Raw genomic sequence first — 16,394 nt, 5'->3', positions numbered from 1 at the left:
CGAGGGCATTGTCCGACTTCTGCAGAATTCTCTCATTACTGACACTTGTGCTGCATATTGTCACTGTCCAAAGAAAAACAAGCATCCCCAAAATTGTAAGATTACAGGAGAGGGCATAAATAGGCTTTACTTTCAATCTAAATTAAACTTGAAAAAAATGGAGGTTCATGTTTTTTCTTTGGACAGTGATAATATGTAAAGGTTTTGAGGTATCACATTAGTTTGAATGCTGACCTCTGCTCTTTTAGAAGCGTTTGGAACAAAAGCAAAGTTCTGGAAGTTCAGCGGTCACTCCTTGTAGCAGCCCCTCGACCCCCAGCGCTCCTAAAGTCATCGTAGGGTCCCTCACCAGCCAGGTCTCCCCTGGAACCAAAGTAGTTCTCGCTGCCAAGATGGGCACACCAGTGACATTACAGCAAAACAAAAACATGCAGCAGACATTCTCCACCTGGGTCAAAGGCCAAGGTAAGAAAAATGCACGTTCTGTGTTCTTTCACCTTCACCTCAACTTAACTTTGTGCATAGAGGATTATCAGTACAGATGAGCACACCATCCTCCTCTGCCTCCTGTGTGACATTTAAATGTCTGAGTGTGACCTTTTTACGCACTTTCGTTTTAGATCCTTGTTTATTTCCATTCTCTTTGATCTTGCGTTTAAGTGGATTTGTTCCTAAACCACTGTGGCTGAACTACCCACAGCAGACATGCCTGCTGAACCCTCCAATCATACATGGCGGTTTGCTGCTGTTGAATGAGTGGAACGTTTGTGACATTGGCCTGCATGACGCACTGCATGCGAGGATGGCCAAACGCAGACCCGGCATGGGCAGCAGCAGCTGACCGTTAGCTGTCTCGTGGTTGAATGATGGTTTGTCTTGCATCGTGACAGGCGTTCAGCATGCAGTGGTGTCATCCTCTTCTGAAGCTCAAGGCTTTATTCCGTCAGTCCATCACAATGAGCAATCAACATATGCCCAAAAATAATCATCAACATAAAACTTCTGTTGACAGAAATATGTTATCTATTACAGTCTTTTACTATCTGTTTCACGGTTTAACCCCCTGAACAATCCAGGTTTATTGCATACAAAGGCTAATTATTCAGCATCTAAGCACGTGGAAGCGATGGTTCTTTAAGGGTTCTTTGGTTTAGAAAATAGTTCTGTGTAGTACTGTGAACACTCAAACAATCCTTTCTGTGATTAAATGGTTCTGTGTATTTTCAGAGTGTTCTTCGTTTTGATAAATATGCTGTAGATGGTTCTATATTGAACCTTTTTGAAAATGGTTCTGTATAGCACCAGAAATGGTTCTTCTGTTGTATCCTTTTCCAAAAAAGTTCTATATAGAACCATCTACAGCACATTTTCCTTTAATCTTAAGAAAGCTTTTACAATATTAAGAACCGTTTTCCAGATGTGTGAACTTCAGATTCGAGTCACAAATTTGATGGCTTGAGACTCGACTCGCAAAAACTGAGAAAGACTTGCTCCTCGACTTTAACGCCAATGACTCAGAGATCGACTTGGACTTCAGCTTTAAGACACAGAAAGACTCAAAACACAAAGTGGAAGAAACTTGTAGAGTTATCTGACTGACTGCTGCACAGTCGGTTACTTTTCTGGTGAGCAGGTTAGTTTCCTGCCGGACATCTGATATACAGCAATGTCGTCAGATGTCTGTCGCTGTGCTTATGCTCGGCATATTTTATTGTGGAAGACAAGAGACGTGTTATAGCTCAGGTTCTTCTCCATAAGCTGGAAACAAGAGAGGCGTCAGCAGTATCGATGTGTCCTCGCTCACCACTTAAACTCTCACTGGAGAAACAGGCGAACTGATTATTTTCTCATGGTAGTAAAACAAAAGAAACACAACTCTCAATTTTAGCAACAAGGTTGTAGTGGCCTTATCTGTGAGCTCCATATTTGAATTTTCCATTCCGCCTTAAATGCTGCAGCAGTGAAGCACCGGAATGTAACTGCTGTACCATTTAAGGTGGAATGGAAATTTCAAATAGGAAGCTGGTGAAGAAAAATGAACTTCAGCTTTGTACATTCACTGTAATTTTGCTGTCTTTTCTGTAAACTTTGTTCAGCTCGGTCATGTTGGTTTCTGTTGTCGTCTAAATTCAATTCAAACTAGCAGTTGTTCTTTTTAGTCGGCTGAACTGGTTTTACTGCTGAGCTAGTTTTTATTTTAATGCTGTTGCATCGTCCTTTGCGTATACAGTCTGTCTGACATGGTTATCTGTGTACTGTGGATTTTGTAATTTAGTTGTAGGGTAAAAAGAGTAAAAAAGAGAAATAACAGGCAACCATACACTGCCAACGTGCTGTCTTTAAAAGGTTCTAGTACTGTTAGCATTATTCAGTGTTATGGCTTAAATTAGCTGAAGAATGCAGACTGACTTGTTTAGAACTCAAAGATTAGGACCACTGACTTGGGACTCCACTTGAGATACATTTGTACTGACTCAGGACTTGAATCGAGACTCAACTACCTTGACTTAGGACTTGACTCAGGACATGCGAGTCGAGACTTGAGACTTACTTACAACTTAATGACTTGTTCCGCTCTCTGCCATTTCTTTACTAAAGCTTGAAGCTTGAAAGCTTTATTAAATGCTTGAAGAACCATCTTTTTTAAGTGTGTACAGGGACTTAATTGCAAATTATTGGAGCTCTTCTTAGATTACAGAAACGTGTAATAAAACTTTAAGGGGTTAAACAAACCAAAGTGAAACTCCTATAAAAGTAAATCTAGTATTTACTTTAAGTAAGTAAAAAAAAAAAATAGTATGTTGTGTTTATAGATGTTGCTGATGGATGATTGAATACACGTCTTTGTCAGCTGCCACCCACATCACATCGTTTTCTTTTTCGACTTATTTACTCTCCTCCACCACTAATTTTTAAAGTACTATAATTTTTTGTGAACACTTTTTCGGTGCTGTCACAGTGTCCAACAGCACTGTCACCTCCGTCTCCACAACGGCAGGGCAGATGTTCCAAATCTCAGGGAGTCCCTTGGCTGGAAAAGTCATCACGGCCAAACTCCCACTTCCTGCCAACAGCAAGATCGTCACGCTCAGCGTGCCCACCACACAAGGAGGTACTGCAGCTGACTGTTACTGTTCGACATTTGCTGACTGTTGCTAATGACTGCCGGTGATCGCTGAGTGTTACTCACAGCTTCTGACAGCTAGTGAGAGTTACTGACGACTTCTGACATTTAGGTGTAAACTGGACCGCAGCAGACTGTAACATCAAATTTATCCACTAGAACACACCAGATATCAAATATCAAATGTATTCACTACTTAAACGCCTAATTAACTTGTGCATATTTCCAGCATTCGCGACCACTGCCATGAGAAATATTAATATCGGGTCAGTCCATATGAAATCATTGAAGGCCTATTCAAATTTCCTTAATACCCAAAAATAATATATTGTGCCAATAAATTGTGTGCAAAGGTGTAGACTTTCTTAGTTAGTATCTTTATTAGTTTCTGAGATATTTTAGCTTGAAAATTTGGCTATAATCTTAAAATGAGTGAAATAGAAAAAGATGCAAACTTTGATAAGTCGTGGCTATTGGTGTTAGATAAATAACATAGTTTGGGATTATTTCTGGTAACATTTTGGTAATAATTAAGTTGCCTAACTGCCAAAACACAAGACACAGATGTGTCCTGCTGAAAATCTGGAATATATTCATTTGTATATATTTATTTTGGTGCATTGACACTGGTCCTCTGTATCTTCACATGTCTGTTTGCTATGAAATTGTTTATTCAAATAAAAAAAAACAGTGTTGGTATCTTGAGCTATATTTAAGCATCAGATGTATTTTTTGCTAAAAGGGGAACTGTATTTATGTGCTGCAGTGTGGAAAGACAGAGGGCTAAGTTGCCTCCTTGCACCTTTTCTCCCAACATTTTATAACATGCGTGTCTTCTGTTTTTGTAGTTAAATATGATTTAAACCAAACAATTGGTCAAAAGAAATTGTTTTGGGCCTTTTTTTTTTAAAGCAAGAAACAAGGCTTCTAAAGCCTCTGCATCTTAGGAAGTAATAAAGATACAAGCCTAAATTTTGTGTAAAGTTTACTGCCATTGTTTTATAAAAGTGGTAAGGAAATCTGACACAGTCAGTGGGGAACATTTTTACAAAATCTGAAATCTGGATTTATTTTATTAGTTGTAAAATAATATACTGGTTATTTTATTTAAAAATAGTTTGAGAAAAGCCCTCAAATTTCTGCTGTACCATACAAATTTAATGTACATTTCATCAGAAGGTGTTAGGAGAGAGAATACTTACAAATACAAATAACAAACTGTATAAACACGTTGGTCCTGCTGCTGCTGCTGTTTTTTGCTGTCAGTGGGAGATTTTTCACACTAAGCTAATTAATGCTCTGTAAAATGGTCACCGGGAAATGTCAACATCAGCAAAAACAAGCAACAGCCCCATTTGTCCCAAACCCAGCCTCAGTCGCTCAGTCCTAGTGCTGTGTCTCAAATGATGCTCAGTTATTAGAAAGAGACAAAACTCATTTAAGTAGGTCTGTTTCTTTGCCTCTCAGTCTGACTGTATTTGTGCAGTCCTGCTAGCCTTGCTGCTTGGTGACGTTTTTCATTTAGATATAAACATAGCCATTGAGAGTGGTTTGCGTGGTTATTCCACAACATACATAGTGATAGAATCCAGACATCCGAGGAGTTTAATGCCTCTAAAATCTCCCTCATAGAAAGTCATTACATGAAATGGTGATGAATACCCTTCCTGAATCATGAGACATTGTTTTACCTTAGTTTTGAGAAGATTTTGAACTAAAACACATTGTTAATATCCGTTAATGCTGGAGGGATACATTCAAGGCATTGTACGGCAAAAATAATCCCCATTTTTCAGACTTGCAACTGTTTTACCATCATGAACATAAAACTCAGAAGAATATAAACTCAGAAGACACGTGTAGGTTCACCGGTGGTTTTGGATGGCTATATTTCTGTTGTAGACATTGTGATGCCTGGTTCTCATCACCACCACTGAGTCAGTGAGTTTCTCCACAATGAACCATTTCATATCAAACCACTCTGAATCACTTTGTTTACATCCCAGTAATTAAAATGATGCAGAAATGCCCCCCATATGGGACTTTTCCCACAATGGGTCAGTAAGTGTTTTATGACCTTTTTACACCACAGCAAATGTTGCACTTTACAACAGTTTAACGGTTTTCACACTAAACGCTTCAGTGTTTATGTATCACAGATGCTACACTCGGCTATGAAGCTCACAATGCAAATAAATAAATAAAGAACCTTTCATGTTACTAGTGTACTCAAACATAAGACTGCAAGGAAAATTTGTTTTCTCTTTCTTATCTTGGTGGGTCAGGATCCATTTGAAGTGTATTAAAAAGATTTAGATGCTTTTCAACGACGCTGGAGGAAATAAACTTCATTGGCCGTGGCTTCATCCTGAAATTATGGCATTTCTGTGGTTCGCAACTGATTTTTTATTTTTTTTTGTGTTAATTATAATTATATCTCGGAATTTAGATGAGCTGTTGGCTTTGTTGCCTAAACCACAAAAAAACACTCTCAGTGATGACAGGCTTCCCTGACTCTTTTTCACTTGGTGCAGTCATATGCTAGTTTGAACACCCCCTGATCAAATTGCATGTTTTGCCTTTTTTCTAAGTGGAATATGGTTTGCATCCTCTACAGATAACACAAAATAAACGGTAATCTTGCATTAAAATGTGCAGAAGTGTGTAGAGGTTGTCTTCACGTATATTCACTTAGAAAATAAATAAAACATCATTTGACCAGAGGTGCTCAAACTTTTGCATATGTCTAATGTGTAGTTAGATGGCATAGTAGTTTGAGTACTTGTTCGTCACATTTGTGTTCAGTTCTTTGTTTAGTATTTGAAAGCTGTGTCTATTTTTATAATACAACAGTCATTGTTAATATATGGAAAAGTTAATAAAGCAATAAGCCATAAGAAGCCGTGGGTTACTACAAGTAACTCACTGCCTCGAGTGGCTTAATACTTTTTGAAAGAATGGCAGCTAACATAAAATATATTAAAATACACAGTGATTATTTAAGTTATTATTTATAATAATCGACATAAACAAGTATTCTTATAAGACATCTGATGACGCCACTTTTCTCACACTGGGGCTGAATCTCAAACGACTCCCTGCTCCCTACAAAGTGCACTACATAGGAATTTAAGTACTGACTCCTGCATCCCAACAATGCAAAGTATCGTCGTTTGGGATTCATCACATTCATACTTAACAAGCAATGAACTATTTGACAGCAGAAGCCACAGTGTCATTTCTAAACCTAATGTTACACAGCATACTATTTATCTAGGGAGTATGGAGCCATTTGGGATTCAGCCTGGGTTTGATGCTACTTCTGAAACACAGACATTTGTATCATGTAAGCCATTCAGGTGACATTCTCTAGACTTTTATATTGCAGTTTCCAGCGAATCATATTGTGAGAACTGTAATTCATGCCTGTGATATTAGTTAATGTCGGAGTTGTTTACCATGTTTGCTGTCTTTTAGCCTGTTTCCTAGCTGACCAGCCTAGTTCTAGTTAAATAAGTTGTCAGCCGCTCCGTTCAAACAAAAACCGGATTATTTCATCAGTATAGTTGGTGCACTGTGCGATCAGCATTAGAGTGAAAGATTAATCCATTAACTGCACAAGGGTTTTTTGTGCCGTGGCACAGTAGTACAGAGTTCAGTTGTTGTGAGGCGGTCATAGCCATGGTTTATCATGATTTTTACAACCACTTCATTTTAACTATCTCTTATAAAAATAAATAAATTGTGGTTATGGAGAATAATTTAATTACCTCTGGGTGGTCCAATTTTAATCAACGTAACATTTCTAGCTTTTACGGTACCACTTCAGCGGCCCTGGAAACTCACAGACCAATCACATGCGTTGAAAAAATCACACGTGACGCTACTCAGCCAATCAGATATGTGCATTACGACGAGTGAGTGGCACACACACACACACACACACACACACACGGGGAGGGACGAGGCGAGACATAGCAGTTGGAGAAGAAAATGAGCCGAATTATTTTACATGTTGTGCTCTAAAAAAGAGAAAACTGACCAAAAATATTGTTGAAATATTACTGAATTGTACTTTGATTTGACATTCTGTTGTTGACTATATACGATGTTGATGTAACTACTAAGCTACTTCAGTTTACAGTATATGACACTGAATCACAAGGCAATTTGGATATGATGTTTTGGACCTTCGCTTGAGGAAATGTTCTTTGACTGGACCTTAGTGAATTTTAATTAAAGATCTCTGCTTGATAATATCCCAATGATTAAATAGTAATAGTGAATAAAATATTTTGTTTGCACATTATTTCCTATTATTCTGGTGTAGTATACCGCCCGTGTATGTATAGTATACCGTGGGGATCAGGAACATTCTTTACTAAAGGCTCTGGGTTAGAGCTAGCTGCTCTAAGGTCTCAGTCAGTTTAGCTTGGTTGTTTTAATGCCAATCTGAGGCAAGTTCAAATTCAGTAGCATGACTTTTCAGCTCTTTGTACTCCGGTAACAACGTAATATAAAGGGAAATGAGTAGAAGAGCTGTTTAGTTGGTAAAACTAGCAGTACTTTCCATAGAAGAGAAACCACTAGCCAGCTTCTTAACATCTCTCTCTCTCTCTCTCTCTCTCTCTCTCTCTCTCTCTCTCTCTCTCTCTCTCTCTCTCTCTCTCTGGTAAAGAGGAAATAAATGACAGGACAAGGTGTCTGCACGCTTCTTAAAAGAACGTCATCCCTAGTTTTCCAACATATTCAGCAAGCCTTGTAAATTAGGCCTCTAGTTCTCTCTGTTTTCTATCCCAACATGCCAATTATTGCCTTTTATGCATCACCATCAGGATCTTGTCGATCGTCAACAACATCCGATTACATCATCCTATCGGCCAGGCCTGTTACGTAATGTAAATATCATTGTTTTGATAACAAGTACTTGTTTGGAAGTTGTTTGAATGTACAATGCTCTTCAGGCCAGTAAAACTGCTGCTTTGTGTGAAGCGCCTAAATGACCTGATAAACTCGGCTCCAGCTCGGCGAGTGATGTATTTTGTTAGAGAGTAGGGAGCGTGTGCGTGTAAGAGAGAGTGAGAAGGGAAACTTGTAACAGACGGGCGTGTGTTTTTCCAGCCCAACCGTTTCAGGTGGCGTGTTTGTTCTGGAGAAACTGAAGGAAGTCAGAATGAAAACAAGTTTTCCCCCGGGCCGGTGAGTGTGGTGCAGGTAAACCCGGCTGCATAGAGAATCCCTTCTGCTCTTTTCTGTCTAAATGCTTTGGAGGAGTGTCGCTTACCACCTCCATCCATCCATCCAAAGAGTGCTGTTTGATGTTGGGCCACAGGTGAACCGCACCCAACCTCCAGCTTCAGTTTTCAGTGTCTGAAGTGGAGTGTTTGGTAGGCTGTGAGTCCCTAGTTGATGAGTTGCTGTTTCTTTTAGGGCCTGGCTGATATGACATTTTATGACTGATACCAATTTTATTGAGCTAAAAATACATGTTATCGATAATGCGACGGCATGATATGTGGAAAGAGTTTAGAATTTTTGACTTTCTGAATCATAAAAGTGAAAAAAATGGAATTAAATCTCATTACATTAACTTGCATTAGAAGTAAAGGAGGTTTTGCCCTCTGTGAAGTTACCATTTTGGAGATCTTTGTTTTTCTGGACAGTACTGTTATTTTAAATATATATATATATATATATATATATATATATATATATATATATATATATATATATATATATAAGAGAGAGTGAGAGAGATGTGTTTTATATGGGAAAATATAGGAAATAAATGGGCTTAGTTCCTTTTAAAAAAAAAAAAAAAATAGGTCAAAAAGGATTTAAAATTTTTGACCTCATGCTGTAGGTTCAAAAACTGTGTGCTAAAATGGATAATTCATAGGTTTGGCATGAAATTAGGAATATTCCATTTAAAAATAAATGATTTTGCGAATAAAGATTAAATTGACAATTTGAACTTTAACCTTAACAATAAACCTAAGTGTGAAACTAATTGATTTGCAGTGAAACATTATTGTTAATCTTGTATTTTCACCTTTTTTAACACTTAATTTGTAAAATTGTGCCTTAACCATAAGGAATAAAATAATGCAATGATATCATGACTTCAAGCACATTCATTCAGTAATATTTTCAAAACCTTAAAAAAAGCAACAACAAAAAATACTCTGCTGGCAAGAAAAGTAAAAGAAAAACTGGCTGAGTTTTTCAGGCACTAGAGCAGCGCAGGAGAGCAGGCAGTCAGTGGCAGAGAAGTCAAGCCTAACGGTGTTTACACGCTCTAAGGAGGACTGCCATGTTTTGGTGAATTTCCTGTTGGAGCCACAAGCTGCGGCTACTTTTAAGCCACCGAAAAAGAAGTGGTGGGAGAAGACAGTTGGTGGGCTGGCGTTTGATCCTGGCCAATTTCTTTTTATCCTCCAGTTTGAGTGAGTTTGTCGTTCTCTCCTCATCATTTAGGGAAGTCCAGATGTGAAATGCTAAAAGATGAAACGTTACCGTTGTGTGTCTAAAAATCAAGACGAATGAATTCAACCGATTTATACATCATTCATGAGTTTGCCCCTCCCCTGCTCAGATCTCGTTCGCTCTTTGAAGAGGCCTGTTTACCTGCTCCGCCAGTGTTTACCATGGCAACCATCAAAGGGTGTTAAAAGGGACCCACCGCACAAATGATCCATTGAGGTGTAGTGTAAGTCCAGAAATGAACCTTTTTGAGATGCTTTCACTCCTCTGAAGTGCCGGTTTGGGGTGCAGAGGTGAAACTGTGGTGGAGCTTCAAGTGTCAGTCTGAAGGTGTTGATTGCATCAATATTAGAATCAATATTGTTGTTATTGTCTATATTTCACTACTCTATACTAACACTATATGGCTCAACGTTTATAGATACCTGCTCATTTTGCATTTCTTCTGAAATGAAGGGTATTAATAGAGAGTTTGCCCCTCTTTGCTGCAGTAACAGCCTCTACTCCTCTGGGAAGGCTTTACTCTAGATGTCGAAACATTGTTGGGAGGATTTGATTGAGCATTGGTGAGGTCAGGTACTTATGTTGGATGATCAATGTTGAACACTCCAGCTCATCCCAGAGGTATTACATGGAGCTCCATCACTCCAGAGAATGCAGTTCCAATGCTCCACAGCCCAATGCTGGGGGCTCTATACCCCACTAGATGATGCTTGTCATTGGGTATGATGATTATATGCTCATGTCACTCCACAGCATCACATTTTATTGGCCAGTGCTTTTCTATGGACATTATATAGACTGACTTCACTAACTAAAGGGGTTTCTGTAAGTTTTTGGAGATGCCAAATAGTTTAGATCTTTTTGTGTTTTCAGAGTGCTTTTAAAATAACTGAACTGTGCCAAGTGGAGGAGACCTTCACCTTCCCTGATTCACACAAATTTTAGTGAAGAGACATTGTGAAAAGTCACTTTTATGTAATCTTCAGGAGGAAAAAGAACTACCTCACAGTGGGTTCAGATAGAAAGGCTTTCTTTAATCTTTAGTATTTCAGATGGTTGTGTAGATGGGTGGTCTTGGATTAAGGGATGATGCACTGTAGTTCTTTGGCAGGAGCATTATTGGGTGTGTCCTCAGACCCAAAACTGCTAAGAAAGTCGTATGTAAAGTTAGGAGAAGGTTGTCAACCAGTGCATCTTTTGCATCTTATATATATATAAGGTTTTGATGGAACTAAATTAATTAACTAAATGAATTATTAACTAAATAAACTGATATCCGTGAATAGTAGTGTGTGGTTTGAGATTTTTTTCTTTGCCTATTAAACAGCACATTTGTGGTTTGTATTTCAACCATATAAAGGGCATTTGAACCATTTTGTCCATTTTAACTGTTTTAAAGTATTTTTTTAAAACAGATATTCTATTCCTACTATATAATACATAATTCTGTATAAAACACAAAAAATGTGTAAGGTTTAACATTTGTTTAGTGTTTGCTTTGAACATACGAGATGATCTGTACCTGATGGCTCAGCTGATTTAGTGATTTATTATTTATCTTATCTCAGGATTTCAGAGAAGGCCTAATAATTTCTGACTAAACTAAAAATACTGTGGTGCCTTTATTTTTAGTTCATCTTTATTTAATCATATTAGCATGCTTGTTGTATGTAAACTTTATAGTAACTTCAAATTATACTCAATACTTTTTTCATTGTAAGTTTTGATTGGATTAAAATGGATTAAAATCTTGTTTGGAGGTTCTAGATATGTCACTGCCATTGTACCAAAACCTTGAGGTTTTTGTCAGTCAGTTAGTAATCTATATGTCTTTTACAATAACTGTGTTTAATTTAGAATTGTCATAGAATTTTCATGTGCGGCAGCATTAACACTAACATATTAGGTGAAATCCCATAGGAATGCTAGCAAAATGGTGTTATACTCATTTTCTTGGTTGTATTTTTTTTTTTTTTTTTTTTTTTTATGGCATGAAATGAAGACCCAGTAGTCATTGTTCACCATTGGACATCTTTATATTTATATAATCACACCACAAACAACTACCATAAGGCAAGTGATATGCCTGCTCACACACAGCCATTTCTGTGTTGGATACCACAGAAGATGACAGTCCTCCACCACTGGATGCTAATATTTTCTTACACTAGTGTATGAGGACATGCTCTCCCTGCTGTGAAGAACATGCATAATCAAAACTGAGTACAGCTGGGCCCTCTGGATCTCATTAAAGTGGAATTTATGTCATTTTAAAATACTGGTTCCCTGTCCTCCATTGGGGGATGCCTGTGCACATTTTTGAGTCTTTTCCTCTAACACACCAGACTGAATTCATCTGGTAATTATGAGACCCTTCATGACTAAAATGGGTGTGTAGGAACAGCAGAAACACATGTGCAGATTTGTGCAAAAAAGCCTTGTTTTACCAAATGCTTTAGATTGCAATGAGTGTTTCTAATGTGAGTCTGCACATCTCTGTCTCAGGTGTACAGCAGAAGGTTGTTGGCATAATTCCATCCAGCACCGCCGGCAACCAGCAAACCATGACCACATTCCAGCCGGCAACAGCCACCATCAACATCAGGCCCAACACACCGGGAACACCTACGCAGCAGGTACATACATATAGTAGCCTCCTTTACAGTGTTGTGCCAAATGGTTCCCACAGATTAGAGAAACTAGTTGCGACTTAAGAACTTTCTTATGAACTCTTAAGAAAGCTTTTATAAATCCTATATAACTAGAAAATTCATAAGAGAAACTATAATCCACTGTGGCTCAGCCAAGGCTAACAGGTGCACATACCACAGAACTTGTTTTAAGTTAAGCTTTCTGTCGCTTAAACATCATGCACTCAGTATTGAGTATATTGTTTGGATCTGTAATCCACTAGCTATGCTAACCAAGGAGGAACTTGAATTTCAGATGTGTGTCGATCAGGCACCACTCAGTGGACATAACACAACAGAGTCTGTTTTGTGGTGGGCAGAGTTGATGGCAAACTAATGCACACAGTACTTCAGCATTTCAGTAGTTATTGCAGACATACCCGAAGTCATATAGGACGTAATGATTGGTTGGACTCTGCAAAAGCTGCCTAGTAACCACAACCCATTTTGATTGGTCATATTTTGGCAAATACTTTTAAAGAAATAAGAAAAAATATTGTGTATCATCAGTTTGTGCCATCAGTATTCTGTACTCCAGCTTCCACAAAAGGATCGGTTTTCCATATGGTGTTCTTGCATTTCATTTTCGGTTTTATGAAATCTAATTGCATAAAAATGCTCGTTAACTGTTTATACATTTTTATGAATATAATTAATATAAACAATGTAAAGCGAGGCCTTGGTGTGAAGCTGCAAGGAGTCTGCTAAGGTAGCTTAGCTGACGGTGTAAACTTAATAAATTAACGATGAATAAATTAACGATGTAAACTTAAATTAATAACGCAGTATTAAACATACTGTGTTTCATGGTGATAATCCATTGTTTAATATTTGTTGGTATGTTAATTGTAATATTTAAACATACTGAAATGCATTTTTACCGGCCATAAAAGCTTTCGCCACCCATAGAAATTTGATATTTGAACTCCGCTTAGGTAGTCTTTCCATCCGTTTTGATGGAAATAAGAATATATATGACAGTGTCTCAGATGTATCACTGATAAATGACAAGAAAGTGGTTTTATTACACAAATAGGAAAAGTTGCAAGTGTACGAAATACTGTGCTCTTACGTTAGCTGAGCTAACACTAGCCAGAAAACTTGGGAAACACTAATGGTGGTGAAATACTCTTTCACAATAGTAGGGATAGAAACCAAAATCTGCCACTAAAAGCTCCCTCACAGATAATTGCTACATGACGTTATTATAAGTTGTTATTCGTTATGTTGTATGTTGTGGGGCAGTCACGGGCAGGAGATTAGGGAACCGGCCCCTATGACCTGAAGGTCGTCGGTTCGATCCCCATAGCCGACAGTATGCGAGTGAGGTGTCCTTGAGCAAGGCATCTAACCCCCAACTGCTCCCCAGGCTCTGCAGATTGGGCTGCCCACCTCTCCGGGCAAGTGTACTCACTGCCCCCTAGTGTATGTGCGCTCAATAGTGTGTGTATGTGGTGTTTCACTTCACGGATGGGTTAAATGAGGAGGTGAAATTTCCTCGTTGTGAGACTAATAAGGGTCACTTCATCTTAATCTATATATACACTGATGGATGTCTGAGACATTGATTTATAGATTTATATATAAATTACATATATAGCTCAGAAGGCACGTGTAGGCTTACTGGTGGTTTTGGGTGGTAAATAAAATGGCTGTATTTGTGTTCTAGACATGGAGATGCCTGGTTCCTATCACCACCACTGTAAAGAAATCTTAAATCAAACACTTCGTATAAAACCTCTCAGAATCACTTGTTTACATCTCAGTGACTGAATTATGCCGAAATTTTCGAATCATAGCTCACGTTTAACAAGGGCACTCTGTGGTGGTGCTGGTTTAACTACCATGCTAACTGCTTCACACACCACTGTACAGATTTTGTTCATCCTGTAGGAGCTGATCTTTCTTGATTTTTCTTGGCTATTTGGAAACACAGTGAAAAGGCACAATAATGCACAGTGAAGCCAAAGTTCTCTGGAGATGTTGACTATAAAACAGCTGTTCTCTCCACATGGACACGCACACTTGCACAGGGCTCCTTTTATCTATCAGGCGCTCCCTTTTTGAATGAAAGTTACAGGGTCACATACCAGATCGTTATTCACTCATTGGAACATTCATATTCCCATATTGAGACAGTAACACAACAATATACAAAGAAAATCAGTGTATCTACGTGACTGTTTCTGCGTTATTCATTATCATTAACTCCAAACAACAACAAATTCATCACAACAAAAATGAATAGTTACATGTATTAATAAAAATAAGCACATTTTTTAAAAGCACCTTTCATGCATAAAATGCATGTATCAAAATCAACAGTGTAAGTAAAAAAAGAACACATGTGCTTATTACTATTAAAAACCTATTTAATACATTTTAATAATAATTAAAAATAATCATTTTCAAATCATTTCTCTTATAAGGTAATAACAGCCGGAGGGCAGCTCAGACCAGGGATGACCGTTTTGAGAGCCCCAGTCCAGCAAGGGGCCACTCTGGGCAAAACCATCCTCAGAACACCCCTCATGGTCCAGCAAGGTGAGTTTATCTTCCTGTAGGACTGGTCTAGAATGTAGAATATAGTGTAGCCCTTCATCACAGATGTTCACTCAGCTGGTCTTAGGTCAGGTGACTTTACACTGTGGCTTCCACAAGAAATTTGTGTGAGTAGTTTAGTTTCATTCCATCCAACTGTTTTATTCAATTCTATAAAGTAGTCGTTTTTACAGTTGACATTTACATTACAGATTTACATTTAAAGACACAGTTTGATCAAGAATTTACCCCACATATATTTGGACAGCCAAGACATGTTTGCTTCTTTAGTTCTGCACTAGGCAGCTATAGCTAACAAGCATTAGAAGACTGACCATCAGCCTGCAAGTTGTCTCAATCAATTGACCAAAGTACAGATAAAATCAGGCTTTAAAATGGTTAGTCTGTCCGTTTTAGCTATGCCACATTCTTTTGTCCATTTTTATAGATAACGGTATGTCATACAGTATCAGAAGCCACATAAGCAAGGCTGTTTGAGATTACTGAACAACTCAAACATCGCGTATGAGCAATGGGTTTTTCTGCCAGTCAGTCTTACTCTGTATTTTGCTCCTTTCAGGTCAGGCTGGTCAAGTAGTGACCCAAATAATCCGGGGGCAACCTGGCACCCCTGGCAGTCCTCAAAGCGGCACCCGAGTCATGGAAACAACACCTCACACAACCCCCCAGGGGCAGGTCAAACTCACCCTTGCCCAACTCACCCAGCTCACTCAGGGGACACAGGTGAGGCATACAAACCTGACAAAATCAAAGTTCTGTGACTGGATGCACTGTGCTGCAGACTATAGTCTCAAATCAACGTCGTGGAGAGTAGTGATGTGCATTCTGACTAATTTTAATAAAAAGTATTCACAGGAGCTAAATTGTTAAAAACAGAGAGTAAAAATGCCTCAGCTGAAGAGCTTTACTCTTTTATATTATATGATAGCTCTGGTGCAACATACACTCACTGGCCACTTTATTAGGTAACACAAATAGCTAATCAGCCAATCACATGGCCACAACTCACTGCATTTAGGCATGTAGAGGTGGTCAAGATAACTTGCTGAAGTGCAGACCGAGCATCAGAACGGGGAAGAAAGGGGATTTAAGTGAATTTGAACGTGGCGCGGTTGTTGGTGCCAGACGCCTGGTCTGAGTATTTCAGAAACTGCTGATCTACTGGGATTTTCACACACAACCATCTCTAGGGTTTACAGAGAACGGTCAGAGAAAGAGAAAATATCCAGTGAGCGGTCAGTTGTGTGGACGAAAATGCCTTGTTGATGTGAGAGGTCAGAGGAGAATGGGCATCTGGTTCCAGATGATAGAAAAGCAACAGTAACTCAAATAACCAACCAACATCTCTGAGGAACGTTTCCAACACATTGTTAAAAGTCTGCCACGAAGAATTAAGGCAGTTCTGAAGGCAAAAGGGGGTCCAACCTTTCACTAGCAAGGTGTACCTAATAATGTTGTTTTGCATACAGTATTTTCTCCTCAGTGGTCAGTGGCAACATTTTGGTTTGTCAGAAAAAATATATTTCCACTGT

General features: G+C 38.5%; 1 protein-coding gene across 5 annotated transcripts in view; it reads left to right on the top strand.

The window, feature by feature from the left end:
* The window catches only part of LOC108424778 (nucleosome-remodeling factor subunit BPTF), a 75,098-nt gene that overhangs the window by 35,999 nt on the left and 22,705 nt on the right, over positions 1-16,394 (top strand). For 4 of the 5 annotated variants that reach the window (XM_037536450.1, XM_017693008.2, XM_017693003.2 and 1 more), the window contains 5 exons: positions 249-465; positions 2,960-3,112; positions 12,116-12,246; positions 14,730-14,844; positions 15,422-15,585. In XM_037536450.1, coding sequence (XP_037392347.1) covers positions 249-465; positions 2,960-3,112; positions 12,116-12,246; positions 14,730-14,844; positions 15,422-15,585 — 780 coding nt within the window. The remainder of the gene's footprint in view (positions 1-248; positions 466-2,959; positions 3,113-12,115; positions 12,247-14,729; positions 14,845-15,421; positions 15,586-16,394) is intronic. The other variant, XM_037536452.1, reaches the window with a different exon arrangement.

The sequence above is a fragment of the Pygocentrus nattereri genome, chromosome 30 (assembly GCF_015220715.1).
Source record: "Pygocentrus nattereri isolate fPygNat1 chromosome 30, fPygNat1.pri, whole genome shotgun sequence".
NCBI classification, from domain to species: Eukaryota; Metazoa; Chordata; class Actinopteri; order Characiformes; family Serrasalmidae; genus Pygocentrus; species Pygocentrus nattereri.
The sequence above is the reverse complement of the archived record's forward strand: the minus strand, read 5'-3'. Positions and strand labels throughout refer to the sequence as shown.